This window comes from Bombyx mori, chromosome 20 (genome assembly GCF_030269925.1).
Source record: "Bombyx mori chromosome 20, ASM3026992v2".
Classification (NCBI taxonomy): domain Eukaryota; kingdom Metazoa; phylum Arthropoda; class Insecta; order Lepidoptera; family Bombycidae; genus Bombyx; species Bombyx mori.
This window is the reverse complement of record NC_085126.1, coordinates 10,356,287-10,372,682: the sequence shown is the minus strand read 5'-3', so window position 1 is coordinate 10,372,682 and position 16,396 is coordinate 10,356,287. Positions and strand designations below refer to the sequence as shown.

At 37.4% G+C, this 16,396-nt stretch overlaps 1 protein-coding gene across 4 annotated transcripts in view; it reads right to left on the bottom strand.

Annotated features, from left to right (window-relative positions):
* The window catches only part of LOC101741105 (myrosinase 1), a 34,124-nt gene that overhangs the window by 3,408 nt on the left and 14,320 nt on the right, over window positions 1-16,396 (bottom strand). For all 4 annotated transcript variants that reach the window (XM_062674443.1, XM_062674442.1, XM_021347980.3 and 1 more), the window contains 4 exons: window positions 16,271-16,359; window positions 10,467-10,614; window positions 10,224-10,384; window positions 9,063-9,304 (listed from right to left, as the gene is read on the bottom strand). In XM_062674443.1, the coding sequence (XP_062530427.1) occupies window positions 9,063-9,304; window positions 10,224-10,384; window positions 10,467-10,614; window positions 16,271-16,359 (640 nt within the window). The remainder of the gene's footprint in view (window positions 1-9,062; window positions 9,305-10,223; window positions 10,385-10,466; window positions 10,615-16,270; window positions 16,360-16,396) is intronic.

Genomic DNA, 16,396 nt, shown 5'->3' with positions numbered 1-16,396 from the left:
AGCGTAAACATTACTCACATCTTTTAACCGACCTTCAAGAAAGCAGACAAGGGACACAAGAAAATGTCGGCCAATACGCTCTACGAGTCGAGACATATCTATCTCAACTTTTAACAGAAATCTCTTTTTCGAACACAAAAGCAAAAGAACTCCCAGGTCGAACAGCGGCCATGGAAGACCTGGCTCTACACCACTTCTTAATGGGACTTAATCCCCGAATAGCAACGATTGTGAGGTGCAGAAATCCGAAAACTCTAAACGACGCAATCAACCTCGCAATTTCCGAGGAAAAAATAATGCAAGTGACATCGCGAAGAACTCCCCCTGTTTACAACCCTAGCCAAAATCGTAATCAAAACGCGAACTCATATCAACGTCAATATCAACCCGCTAGTAGGGCTTTCCCTCAACGCGGAATAACCGCCCCTCAACGGCCAACCTATCAAAGTGCCTCTTCATTCACCACTTACCCTGCAATCTGTAGGTACTGCAAGGCCCCAGGGCACACTATCGACTTTTGCCGAAAACGAGAGTTTAATAATAGAAAATTCAATAATCAACCGGGGTCTCACACGAATAATAATAATAATAATAACACTCAGGGTCGTACATGGGCTAATCAGCCCATCCATCCTATTTTATCGAGAGATGAAGGCCGTGACGAAGTCGATAACAGTCATTTAAACACAATCGCTCTCCCGTCAGGTATCGTGCAGGGAGATTGTTAACCAATAAAATCGATATCAAACAAAATCATATAAATAAATCCACTGTATCCGCCGTATCCGCCGTATCCGCCGTATCCGCTGTATCCGCTGTATCCGCTGTATCCGCTGTATCCGCTGTATCCGCTGTATCCACTGTATCCACTGTATCCACTGTATCCGCTGTATCCACTGTATCCACTGTATCCACTGTATCCACCGTACCTAATGCATCCACCGTATCCGCTGTGTCCGCTTTATCCACTGTACCTTCTTTATCCACTGTATCCGCTTTACCTACTGTGCCTATCCTCTCCACTACATCCAAACCTAAGCTAGTTTCGACGTCTCCAATACTTGAACAAAAAAAAAGAAATATATTAAAAACATATAATATTACTACTAGCCCATCAAAAAAATACTTACCATTTATAGAAATCAAGACATCACTCTCTCCCAAACCTTTGAAGCTCCTCGTTGATAGTGGTGCATCCGTTAGTATTATTAAAATATCTTCCATCGAAACTATGCCCGAGATCAAAAATGAATTCATCACCTTTTCTGGCCTAGGAACCGAAAGTAATCCAATGAAATCCCTAGGAATGATAGATGCAACATTTGATTCGTTAAAACACCAGTTCCACCTTGTCTCTGACTTGGATTTTCCATATGACGGCATAATAGGTAATGACTACTTCACCACACTTAACTGCAAAATAGATTACACTGAAAACACATTAGTTGTCAACAACACTAAACTTAATCTAAAATTCACTGATCCAATTTATACTATTCCTCCTAGGACCGAAACCGTTATCGAATGCTCTGTACTAAATCCAGAAGTTAAAGAGGGTCTTATTTTAGACCAAAATCAGATCAGTTCTCTTCTCATCGCTAACTGCATAGTAAAAGTTAAATCAAACTCAAGAATAAATATATCAGTTGTGAATACTTCCGAATATCCATTACGTGTAAATTCAAACTTAAAACTCAAATTGATACCATTTGACGAAAAAGCTAATAGCAAAATTTTCTATACTTCCGTCAGTGACAAAGAAAGTCAAAACAATGCTTTAGAGAGAGCCGAAGCAGTTCTAGACCTATTACGTGTCTCACACTTGAATGTCGAAGAAAAAGATGCTCTCTATGATCTATGTGCGACTTATTCTGACATCTTCCATTTACCCAATGACAAATTGACTTGTACCGACGCGATACTTCATGAAATAACCACTTCTTCCTCTGTCCCTATTAATACGAAATCGTATAGATTCCCTGAAGTGCACAAACAAGAAGTCCAATCCCAAATTACTAAAATGTTGGATGAAGGGATCATTAAACCTTCCACATCTCCATGGTCCTCTCCAATCTGGATAGTCCCCAAGAAAATCGACGCATCTGGTCAACGCAAATGGCGAGTGGTGATCGACTACCGTAAGCTCAACGACATCACTATAGGTGACGTTTATCCAATCCCTAATATTTCCGAAATATTGGACCAACTAGGTAAATCTAAATATTTCAGCACATTAGACCTTGCTTCCGGTTTCCATCAAATTAGGATGTCTCCACAAGATGCTCCTAAAACCGCTTTCTCAATTCCTCAAGGTCACTTCGAATTCACACGCATGCCTTTCGGACTGAAAAACGCCCCAGCTACTTTTCAGAGACTCATGAACTCTGCCCTCTCAGGCCTACAAGGCATACAATGCTTCGTATATTTGGACGATATAGTCGTCCATTCATTTGACCTAGAAAAACATATCCTCAACCTTTCCAATATTTTCGACAGGCTCCGTACTTTTAATTTAAAACTTCAACCCGACAAATGTGAATTTCTCCGTAAGGAAGTATCTTACCTTGGTCACATAATAACCGATGAAGGTGTAAAACCTAATCCGGAAAAAATCAAAGCCGTGCAACAATTTCCTACTCCCAAATCTCCCAAAGATATAAAATCCTTCCTTGGACTCGTATCATACTACAGAAAATTTATCCCAGATATATCCAAAATAGCTAAACCCCTTACTAATCTCCTAAAAAAGAATGTCCCGTTCCTTTGGCAAAATGAACAGCAACTCGCCTTTGAAACCTTGAAAAACGCACTCATAACAGCTCCACTACTAGCCTATCCTGACTTTAACAAACCATTTGTACTTACTTGTGACGCATCCGATTATGCAATCTCCGCCATTTTATCCCAGGGTGAAATAGGGAAGGATCGCCCCATTGCCTATGCATCACGAACCCTAAACAAATCCGAATTAAATTATTCCGTTTCTGAAAAAGAATGTTTGGCCATTATATTCGGCACCAAAACGTTCAGACCATATCTATATGGACATCGTTTCAAAATTGTTACAGACCATCAACCGCTTAAATGGTTATTCAGTCACAAAGATCCGTCTTCCAAATTAATCCGATGGAGACTCAAACTAGAGGAGTTTGATTATGAAATTGAATATAAAAGGGGCAAAATCAATCGAAACGCGGATGCTTTGTCCCGTTTTCCTGTAAACCCAATAATCGAAAACCAACCTCAATCTTCCACTTCTGGCACCGCCAATCCTAATCTCCAAGAATCTGAGATTCCTTCCGACCTTCTAGAAGACCTTACCGAACTTGGTGCCTTAGATATCAGTCCAAGCCAGGGCGTCGACTTCAGCCCTCTCTATCCACCTTCCGAACCAAGTGATCCAAACCCTCCACCTTTGCCAGATCCTGTCAACGACACACACGAACCGACACCTGAAATAAATTCCAACATCACAGACGACTACTCGACCTTTCTAAAATCCTTCACAGACGAGAACCAAACTTTTAATACTCAAGTTAAAGAACACAACGAAAGTCTCCTTAAAAGCACTTCAAAAACTATTTTAATCCCTGTCTCCATTGATTTCGATGACTCAAACCCTTATCTTGAAGACATACTTTCCTCATTAGAAGATCGTACAATCCTTGACAATGAACGTGAACTTCATAGTTTTATGAAAATAGAGCTTAAAGGAAAAGTTTTTTATTTTCTATTTACGAAGGTTTACTATTTCGACAATTGCACTTACCCAGACATATTCAAGACCCTTAAGTCCGCACGAGACGACATCATACTCCAAGGTGACATAAATGATATTGCCATTTCCGACTTCAAGAGCTCATTTGAACAACACTCTTTTGTGAAAATTTATGGGATGCTAGTTTACCTATTCAACAACACAAACACTACAGTAAACATACACCATGATACTATCATCCATCCTGTCCCTACCGAAATTTCTAGAATACTAAAAGAAAACCACGATATTCCGATCGCCGGTCATCTCGGTTCCAATCGAATGTTAAGCAGAATTAAAGAACGTTATCATTGGAGAAATATGCGCTCAGACATCGAAGACTACGTCAAGAATTGCAAACTGTGTCAATCAAACAAAGCTCTGCGCAAGATCAACAAATCTCCTATGCAAATCACCACTAGCTCTACTCGCCCCTTTGAGAGGATTAGCCTCGATCTCGTTGGTCCCTTGCCTGAGGCTGGCCTTTCAAAGCTTAAGTTTATTCTAACTCTTCAAGACGATTTAACCAAATTTTCTATTGCATACCCAATCTCTAATGCTACCGCAGAGGAGTCCTGCGAATGCTTAGTCCACTTCATTTCCTTATTTGGTATCCCGAAATCAATACTCACTGATCAGGGAACCAACTTCACTGCCGAACTCTTTAAAGTAACGTGTCAATTTTTAAAAATTAAGCAACTCTGGTCCTCTCCCTACCATCCCCAAACGCAGGGCGCCCTGGAAAGAAGTCACTCAACACTAAAAGAATACCTTAAGTCTTATGTGAATGATAATCAGACAAACTGGCATAAATTTGTATACACAGCTATGCTCACCTACAACAGTACAATCCACACCACTACTCAATTCACACCTTACGAACTCGTCTTTGGTCATAAACCATATATACCCGACTCCGTCTTCGATTTACGATCAGATGTCACGTACCCAGAATATCTTAAGATGCTTAGTCACCGCCTCAAAATATCAAGAGAAAAAGCTCTACAAAATATTAATGTCTCTAAAGAAAAATCCAAGACATATTATGACAGACACTCTCGCCCCGTCCAATACAAGGTTGGAGATTACGTGTATTTAAAGAATCATCTCCGACTTAGAAAGGCCCTATCACCGGTGTGGAAAGGTCCTTACAAAGTTGTAAAAATTCACGGCAATAACACCCTTTCCCTCCTGATAAATCGTCGGCACGTGAAACATCATTTCGACGAAGTAAAACCAGCACCCGTAGTATAAAACATAATTAAACTACTAGCTCTTCTAATAAATACGTTCATAGCTCTAATACATAAATATCATTAAATAAATAAACATAACCATATCAGTAGTATCATGAAAGGAATAAAATCTATGATACTTTCAGAATCGCTACGAAAAGCGTCAGCATCCATGGAACAGATGCTATTCAGATACATCCTGTGCAGAGTAGTCCTGGCATCTACCTCGACCCGATGGGTTCCTTAAAATTAATTAATGGTCATTTAAGTATTGTCATCCCAGTAAATGTATCCTTCATAAGTCCCCATTTATATAACATTAAAGCCGTCTTAAGTACAGCTCGTAACTTCTGTAACCAGAATAGGATATTTGAATCTTCAGAATGCGAAAACATATTACAACCTCTCGAAGTTCGTTTCTCTGATATGCTGAGAGATTTCGATTCTGTTTCTCACCTCGTTGCACGAAGAACAAAACGCTCAGCGTGGTTCGGTGGTGTCGGGTCAGTATTCAAAACCCTGTTCGGCACAGTAGACGAAAATGATGCGATCCGTTATGATAACGCCATTCGAGTATTACAAGATGATCAAAAAGATCTAGCAGAAAATATAAAACAAGGTATAGTAGTTACAACCTTTGCGCTTGACGCACTTAACAAATCTATTAACCAATTAATAGATAACGAAAAATCTCTAAATAATGCTGTTACTATTTTATCCGATAATCTAAAGAATTTGAGTCAGGGTTCCGCTACCCTTAATACTAAAATGAAAATGATGAAAATTGTAAATATCCTAGAAAATAGCATACTTACCCTGTCATTTAAATTAGAAGACATATCCAACGGCCTTATGTTTAGTAAAAACAATGTATTATATCCTGCAATTTACTCTCCTAAAGAATTTTATAATGATTTAGTTAATAATTTAAGATTTCTTCCTAACTCAAAAGAACTACCAATTCCATTAGATATAAGCAACGTCCATAATTTAATTGACGTCTCTAGTATTAGTTCATATTATTTAAATGGTAAACTTGTATTTGTTTTAAAACTACCTTTAGTATATCCTTTGGAATTTAACCTTTATCGTGTGTTGCCTTTACCTACCCCTATCAATAATAATTCCTACGCTATGATTATCCCTAACACAGTATATATTGGATTTTCCAAAGATAGAACTAAGTATTGTCATTTCGAATCATTTGATAAATGTAAATCCATTGGTCAAAATTATATTTGTGACCACATATATACACTATCTAGTGCAACTCACCCCACATGTGAAAGTGAAATCATTACTAAACATTTAACTAAATTACCTGATGAATGCCAAATTAAAGCCATAACAGGAAACATAGAAATGTGGCAAAAACTACAAGAAAACAAATGGATTTTTGTCATGTCCAAGAACTCCAAATTTACACTTGATTGTCTTGATGAACATATCTATGAGACAAATATATTTGGCACAGGTATCATTGAAATACCCATGGGTTGCACCGGATATTGCCGTGGTATTGAATTATTATCTAAAGAAACTATTCAGATTAATGTTACACATATTAAAATTGATTTTGATATTATAAGTAATCTTAATTTAAGCGAATCCAAGTTCTCCAATGTAATGCCAAAAGTAAATATAAAATATCCAAATTTTGACCCGTTACTAAACTACAATGAGAACTTTGATTTACTTAACCATAAATTAGAAAATATTATAAATAAGCCTCAACTTGTAAAAAATTATGAACACTACTATGTCCCGACTACCATGTATTGTATTCTACTCATATTATTAGCATTAAGTTATAAATATTATAAGTTTTGTAAATCTAGGTCCAGCGGCATCCTTCAATCTCCTTCCATCCACCTTGCTCCTGATAATCCCGAACCTGAAATTGAACTTACCTCACCTACCTCTCCTACTCCAAGACTTCGCTTTTGATTCCTAAACTTCACCCTTAAGGTGTAAGTTTAGTCTCATCCGGGGGGCTGTTATATCCGGGCTTCGGTACCGTAGATATGCAGACCCTACCGTATTCCTGCTGCATCAGCTCTCCCGTAACCTTATCCACACCATACCTCATTGCAATCCCCACTCACTCAATCAGTTCGTCTCCATCCTTCGCCGCGCTCGCGCCTATCATTTTTTTATTAAATCCAGTGTGAATCATAATTTAGTTTTTTTTAAAAAGAAGTTCATAGTGTCCCGTATAACAGAACGAAGTTCCTTTCGATTAATTACTGAAGGAATTGTAATTTTTGAAGTGAAAACTTCTTTAGAATCGTTGTGATTTTAAACCGGATGCAACGGAAAAAACGACAGGTAAGAGACACAAATACAAAGAATGAGACAGAAATATACATACTATTTAATACAGCGCCATCTGTGAGATTTTTTAATACTAACGGGTGTATGAAAACTCTTGTAGTGAATTTTAATTTAGGATTATACGTGAAAATTAAAATATCAATTCACAGAGGGCGCTACCTTACAATTATTTACTAATGACAAAATTTTACATATACTTAAGACGTTTAGGATAATTGTATTTTAATTTTGAAAGGTTTCACTTCTACCACGTGTGAATTGCACACATTTTTTTTTTTTTTAAGTTTTAATAATAAATTACGGCATTATGAAGAAGAAAAATACAATACAATGAACTAAATTACTATTGTTGAAACGCTATCTCGAGAAACTGTACTCATTACGCGGATCAATCGGATACGAGCAATGTCACGCGATAAGCGCCTACACGTTGATTGGTCAGAATGACGGATCTAAAAAGTGTCGTGACAACTTTTCGTAAGAATTTTTTCCGTCTAGCCCCCTTTCACAACGCGCGATAAGGAACTTCGTTCCAATATGATTTTATAGTTTGAAATGATTAACTGTTCACACTCATTGTCCATTCATCAAGAACGAGAACTGAACTCATCACTATCTTATACCTTTAAACGAGCAATTCTTGTATATTATTAATATATATTATATGTTTATAATCTGAATCTCGGAAACGGCTCCAACGATTTTCATAAAATTTAGTATACAGGGGATTTCGGGGGCGATCAATCGATCTAGCTACGATTTGCCGATGAGTAGGTTACATAACATACGAAATTCATTCGGGTGTTTGTCTGTGCGCCTGTACAACAAAATCCCACAAGATGTTCAGAACCTACATATACATAGGTTTAAGAAAACTATTAAAGAACATCTGTGCAATAAAGCTTACTATAAAGTCAATGATTATCTAGAAGATTGCACAAAGTGGCATTGAGTTGCTCGCTCCGGGCATTTCAATATTGCAGTAATTGTTACGTTATAATACTCATTGTTGAAATTCATATTTAAAAAAAATAATCTAATATTAAAAAATAAATAAAAAACATTTTCATATTTAAAAAAAAAAAAAGACATGCCCGCTGAGTTTCTTGCCAATTCTTCTCAGGACGCAGGCTAGTTCTTGTGAATTGGTGGTAGTTCTTTTGACGTTCAACAAGTATGTACTTTCATTTATGTTGAATAAATTTTTTTTGATTTGATTTGATTCGATTTGATTTATTTTCAGAAAATGTTGTTTTATTCGTGTTTTCAATAATCAACTCTTCCCGACATCTATTGGCGAATAATAATACTATTTTTCTTAATTGAGGGCAACTAACTGCTTTAAAGACACAACAAGATGGCGTTGTCAATCGGTCATCATCTAGTTACTTTAAATATAGCAACATTATTTTACAAAGTGACATTAGCTACTGTCAGTTGGCTTCGTCTAATTAAAAATACGACTATACTGTGGACTTAAAATCCTCGCTAATACCACTAAACTTGCTAACTGTAGTACGGCTTTCATACGAAAAAAATCTGTAGACACAATTTTTTTTTTTTTAATGCCTTCGTAGGCAGTCGATCGTACGGCCCACCTGATGGTAAGTGGTTACCGTCGCCCATGGACTTCAGCAATGCCAGGAGCCGAGCCAAGCCGCTGCCTAATCAACGATTCCTGAAAATACCAAAGCTTCTTTGCCAAAATTTACAAGATTATTTAAACCACCACTTACGTATAACCATCTGACCACTCAAAATTGTCCATTAAGGACCAAACTGTGTAACAAGTAACGTTGACTCCATCCTTCATGGCTAACAGAACCTGCTCCAAATGATCCTTCAAGTAACTGATCCTGTCAAAATCTTCCAGCCCAGTATCGGCGGTCGCGTATCCGTTTTCCATGATATATATTTCCTGATCACCGTAATTATGTCTGATCCAGTTCAGGACTTTACGAAGGCCTGGTGGATGGGCCTGAAATTTTAATTTATGAATTGCGAATACTGTGTACAATTTGTTGACAATTGATTTTTTTTAAAGGAATTTTATGACCTGGTAACTAAGACCTTTAATTATTCATGTCTTATTTTAATTTATATTCTTATTTTTATGAAAAATCATAATGTGGAGTGAAATCAAATGAAATGAAGATGATTAATTTGAGACATTAATCAACCGGGATGAAATTAAATGAAATGAGATGATGTGGGATGAAATATAATCTCAGTAAAATGGTGGTCAGTTACTGAGATATTTCAGTGGATTTTTTAGAGAATCCCGAGAAGTTACGTCCAGCAGCTTTGTTTTATTTTCCCACATTTGTGCACTTTCACAGATACTAAACATTTAATAAACCACCGTTATTACATATTTAAACCTGAAGAAACACTAAATAGACAAAATAAAACAAATCACACAACTTCACTCTTCGCGTTCCCGCCAAAAAGTCGTTGACAATTGAGGGCGCTGTCTTAAAGCTAGTGTTGTGTATTGGTTGAAAGCATCAGAGCTCACATCACATGGAGACAGACAAGATAATCAGAGCACTCTTGACGTCGGCCATTCGCATCAGCAAACTGGCTGCTATTTAGTACTTTACCACGGAATTGTTAAACAGCTGGCGCATGGTTCAAGCCTCAGTGGCATCAAGTATGGGATTTAGACAAATATAGCAGTAAAAATCAACACATCACTATCACACTATCCCTCTATTGTAATTATTTCCCTGCTCTCATGAGCGTGAAAGCACTCGTCCTTAAGAATATTCTAGAAAGTGTTACTACAGAAGGAGTATTCTTGTTAGAGATAAAATTTCAAAAGAGACTAGACGTTCCACTGGAGACGTGGAGCTAAATATTGATTGTTAAGCTACGTAAGAACAAATGTATTTTACTGAAAACCACTTCGTAGCTCCATTCGTCCAAGTGGGTGGACTCTCCAAAATGGCACCCAATATCGGTACTCCCACAGGCCACAACGGTATATGTTCGTTAACCAGAGGCTTCCTTATTGACTTTGAAATGTAGTAATTCATTCCGAAGAAGTCGTATGTACCTAGAAAATAGATAATTTGATTGATTAAAAACATAAAATCTCGGGAGTACAGTAATAAATTAATTAGAACCATAAATCTTACCTTTTATAAATTCGATTTCTTCTTTAGTAAACTCAGGGAGAAGAGAGTACGGGTATCCCAACATTTTGCTTCTTTCGTCCACTATTTTTATAACAGACTGTGGCCAGTTACCGGTTTTCGAGAAAATCGGATACGTATATATTCCATTCTGAGAAATATTCACAATGTTTTATTTCTATTCGTTGGGCGTATTATGAGCACGTTTGCATTTTTAATTGCATAAACGGGCTTATGAGCTCACGGCCGACCTGGTCTTGAGTGGTTACCAGAGCCCATGGATATCACAACGTAAATGTCGCCACCCACCTTGAGACTATAATCTCAGTTATAACGAATGTACAGCCCTTAAAGTCGGAGCTCTTGGTTGTAGCAGAAGACAGGGTAGAGGTTGGATTTTTTGCCTACGTATTGCCACTAGTCTCGGCGGGTTATGCTAGCTTCACTAGACTTATAGCCCAAGGGGCTCAGCTTGAGGCTTGGATAACATATGCCCTAGCAAGTGCCGGTAAGCAGCGGCTCGGCTTGGTAGGCAGCGGCTTGTCCCAGCTTTGGCTTTGCCCCTGGCATTGCTGAAGTCCATGGGCGACGGTAACCACTCACCATCAGGTGGGACGTATGGTTGTCTGCCTACACGGGCAATAAAAAAAAAGAACCGGAGTTGCGATATCTAAGTGTTCTTGTTCATCACATAATCCGACAAACTTAGAAGCGCTTTAGGACACACACGCACACATAGCTCAGGCTACGTAGTTTCTTTTCAGACTTTAGCTTACAAAATGTAGTCAAATTATTAAAAAAAAATCGACTATAGTCGGTTGTTGAACAGTGAACCAGCCAGGAACATTGAACCATGTTGAAAAAAAATGTGTGTGTGTGATTTAAACTTCTTACTTGAAACATATATTAAGTGTATATATATATATATATATATAATCTATGCTTGAAGCTATCAGTCATAAGTTGATGTCATTGTCAATCTGTTTTATTAGTTATTTGTCAATGTATGTAATGTAACTAAAACAAAATTTTACTGTTAATTTTAGCTTATTAAAACCTTATATTCAGTAAAGGTTTTCTCTTATTACAATTCAATAAGCTAACTGAATAAAAAAAATGGATAGATATCCTGAAAGGTTTGATATCGACCCGTCAGATAGTTCTGGTACGAGAGCTTGGATACACTGGCGTAAAACTTTCCAAAACTTCATTTTCGTTCTTACTGGTGGTAGGACCGGAAGAATCCAAAAGGTAGACGTTAAAGGAACGAGATCTTCCGGTGTCTTACTTAATATGGATGTTCCTCAGGGTTCCATATTGGGTCCCTTCCTATTTCTTGTATATATCAATGATTTACCTAAGTTTATTGAAGCCCGTCACGAGGTCGTATTATTCGTTGATGGTACATCATTATTGTTTAAAATTAAACGACATTTGGAAGATTATGACGATGTGAATGATGCTATCTCGCGCGTGGTACATTGGTTTAGTGTTAATAATCTGTTATTAAATAACAAAAAAACAAAATGTATAAAATTTACCACACCTAATGTTAGACAAGTAGACACTAATATTACTGTAAGTGGAGAGACACTGGAGCTTGTGGATTCGACAGTTTTTCTTGGCATAACAGTTGATTCCAAGCTGCAGTGGGGTCCTCACATATGCAAGTTAGCGAGTAGACTTAGTTCTGCAGCGTTTGCGGTAAAAAAAAAACGAACGTATACTAATGAAGATACGCCACGCCTGGTTTATTTTAGTTATTTTCATAGTGTTATGTCCTATGGCATTTTGCTATGGGGCAATGCTGCCGATGTCGAAACGATTTTCATCCTGCAGAAGAGGGCTATTCGTGCTATTTATAATATGCACCCGAGGGAATCCTTGAGGGACAAGTTTAAGGAAATCAAAACTTTAGCGTCCCAATACATTTTTGAAAATTTATTGTACGTGCGTAAAAACATTGAAGAATTCCCCAGAGTCTGCGATTTGCACAATGTGAACACTAGGAACAAACATAGGCTTGCGTTGCCGGCGGCTCGAATTAAGAAAATAAGCAACTATTTTAGGGGGCTGGGTGTACATCTTTTCAACAAGATCCCACTAAACGTTCAATTACTACCTGTTCATAGATTTAAGAAAACTGTTAAGGAACGTTTGTGCAACAAGGCGTATTATAAAGTGAAGGATTATTTACTAGATTACGTGGGAATGAGGCGCTCGCTCCTGGACTTTTCATTTTTCATTATTATTATTATTATTTTAATTGTAATTTGTTTTTGTTTATTGTAAATATTTTTATTTATTTAAAAAAAACAAAATATTTGACAAAAAAACAAAAAAAAAAAGCCCGCTCAGTTTGATTCGCCGGTTCTTCTCTGTGGCTTTTTTTGGAACCGGTGGTAGAGTTAACATTGTTATTTGTATTTTGACATTCAACAAGTGTGTCATACTGACATCTATGTTGAAATAAATGATTTTGAATTTGAATTGAATTTGAATTTGTGAGTCCACGCGGGTGGGTACTACCACCCTACCTATTTCTGCCGGGAAGCAGTAATGCGTTTCGGTTTGAAGGGTGGGGCAGCCGTTGTAACTATACTTGATGTTAGAACTTATATCTCAAGGTGGGTGGCGCATTTACGTTGTGGATGTCTATGGGCTCCAGTAACAATTTAACACCAGGTGGGCTGTGAGCTCGTTCAGCCATCCAAGCAATAAAAAAAAGTGTGTGTGTCCGCTCCGACGCACGACTGGAGTTTACTGGATATAAAAAATTAAACGAAACAATACGAGAAATAGTTCTATATTACGACAACACGATACACTACAGATTATTAACAAATTAACGAGACACAAAACAAACGACTAACAAATATATGAAAATACAATAATGAGAGAAACGCGCGATCAGTACGAGGCTTTGTGGCGGACTGCCGGCGCAGCAGCCCGGCGTCACCTGCAATAACGCGGCCGCGCGTTGGCTCCTGATTGGCGCGCGCACGCATCACGCAATCAGGAGCCAATCAGGCGCATAACGCATTTCGTGTGACATGCTAGTACGATTTTGATTGGCGCGCGCACGCATCACGCAATCAGGAGCCAATCAGGCGCATAACGCATTTCGTGTGACATGCTAGTACGATTTTGGTCCCCATAATTTTCATACCCCGGGCCTATATATGTAAATCGATTCTAAAGGAGTAAACTCCAAAAAAATAAAAAAATAAACCTACCGCTCCAGAAACAGATGCACAGTCGGTTCCTCCGCCAAAAAAATGGAACAGCATAAAGTTTCAACTTTTGGTAAACCATATACCACTAAATATCTACACATATATAAGCGAAGCTACGAACTACGACGAAGCGATCACAATACTGCAAAAACTGTGTGTAAAACCAAAAAATCCGACTTTTGCTAGACACATGTTAGCAACAAGGAAACAACGACCAGAAGAAAGTATTGACACATATTTACAAGCTTTGAAACTACTTTCTAAAGATTGTGACTTTGTGGCTGTTGATGCAGAAACAAACCAAGACGATAGCGTACGTGATGCTTTCATATCCGGTATATCTATGAGAGTCGATTTTCATTATTCATTATTATTATTATTTATTTGAATTGTATTTTTTTGACTTGTTTTTTCGTATACTGTAAATATGTTTTCTTGTTTAAAAAAAAAGAAAGAAAATATTTGAGAAAATACAAAAAAGCCCGCTGAGTTTGTTTCGCCGGTTCTTCTCAGGACTGTGGCTTTTTTTGGAACCGGTGGTAGAGTTAACATTTTCTTTTACATTTTGACATTCAACAAGTGTGTTTTTGATGACATCCAAGTTGAAATAAATGATTTTGAATTTGAATTTGAATTTGAAATAGATATAGAAACTCCTTATCAAAAAGAAAACATATCCATAGAAAGCAGTGACAAGAGGTGTCAAGAACAAGTGAAAAATGTCTGTCACTTCGTGAAGTAAAATAAAATAACACAATTGTGATTTTGATAATAAATTCTAAAACATCGACGTAACTAATACTAATTTATAAAAGTGTGTTAGTATATTATTTCGTAACCGCCTGCACTCTGCGATTTAAAGATTGAACTCTGTGCTACCAAGAATTTTAAATCATATCAATATCATCGCGTAAAATCAGACAAAGGCTTTTAGAAAACTTAACTCGTACACTTGATCAAGCTTACAACCAAGCACTCTCTCTAGAAACTGCAGAGATCAACACTCAAAGCTTCAATACTGTGTCTTTAAATTCTGCTGCTCCAAAAGAACCAACATTAGTCTCTTCGAAATCACAAACTCTGCACAACGAGACCTGCGCTTCTGTTAATAATCCTTGACGACAAAAATGTTTCTTTTGTTGGGGTCAAGTACATCCTCGTACGAACTGCCCTGCATTTGAAAAGACTTGTCAGCTCTGCAACAAGAAGGGGCACTTTGCCACTGTTTGTATGTTCGCACATTATTCTAAGTGGGTTCCAAATTTTTCTGAACGGATCCACCCGCTTGCTAATACGACGATTTTTCACGCAAAGCGAGCAAATTAAATGTTTCGAAGGCCTAAAAAATGATATTGCAAAATCTTCTATACTAGCAATCTATATATTAATACGTGAAGCAAAAACTTTGTATCCCTTTTTACGAAAATTGCGCGAACGGAGGAGTATGAAATTTTCCACACTTATAGAGAATATAGAAAAGAAGTGCACAATGCTAATATTTTTTTTAAATAATGCATAAAATATACATTAAATCAATAAAGAAAACATTACACAAACTACATACCATGTATTTGACGCAACACGCATGCATACTCATAGATTATACACTTAATATATTTGAGATGCATACTATTTATTGTGAAACTTTTGTTCTTGACGTCTGTTGTCAAATTGAGAATAGATTAAATATTGTTTGCCTTTGTTAATATTTTTTATAGTGTAGTCTTGGCGAAATCTGTGATTGTAGAAGTATAAAATACAATCATAATAGTGTACAAACTTACAATTCCAATTAATTATAGTCGAATTTCGACTACTGCGGGACCTCTAGTTGATGTAAATATACCTTTTAGAGTCGAAACTGACGCTCCCGATCATTGCATTGCAGCAGTACTTACGTAAAGTACAGTAAACATTTTATGGTGTCTTTTCACAAATTAGGATTTTACTAGTAACGAAATTGTGGTTCACTGTTGAAATACAGGCAGCTCAGTATATATTACCTATAGTACACAGTGAGCCAATTTTTTTTGTTTATTTTATTTTTTTTATTTACGGTTTTTATTCTTTTCTCTGGCTTTCTGTAACCTGAATATGAGAAACTGTATAAAATTGCCTAAACTATGACTTCTACTTCTTCTAAGGATCGCGACCACATGCGATGTACTTCCAATGCACCCGATCATGGGTGGCATGGACTGCATGGTACAGACTACCACCGAGTGCTTCTCTTGCTAGATCTGACCATCTGGCTGGTGTTCTGCCCACGGGGCGCTTGCCTTCTATTCGACCCGTAATTATGAGCTTCTCTAATTCATGTCTGGGAGACCGCATGATGTTTCCGAAGAAGCTCATAACACGTTCCCGGCAGATGGAAGAGGGCCTTTTTCGGATGTCTAGCTGCCTTAGAATGGACTCGTTTGTTCGCATGGCAGTCCATGGTATTCGCAGCATCCTCCGCCACACCCACATTTACTATGACACCAAAACGAAATTCTTAACTTTAATTACTAACAAGTTATAAGACTTAGAAAAATGCTGGTTCACTATTCAACAACGCACCCTACTTACACACAACTGGTTCGCCAAGTCAGCAAGGTCACGATCGTTGTCCGTAGTTGGTTCATACCATATCAAAACGTTCGTCAAGGAAACTTTACCTGAAATTATAATTACAAATAGGGGACAGAATCACAA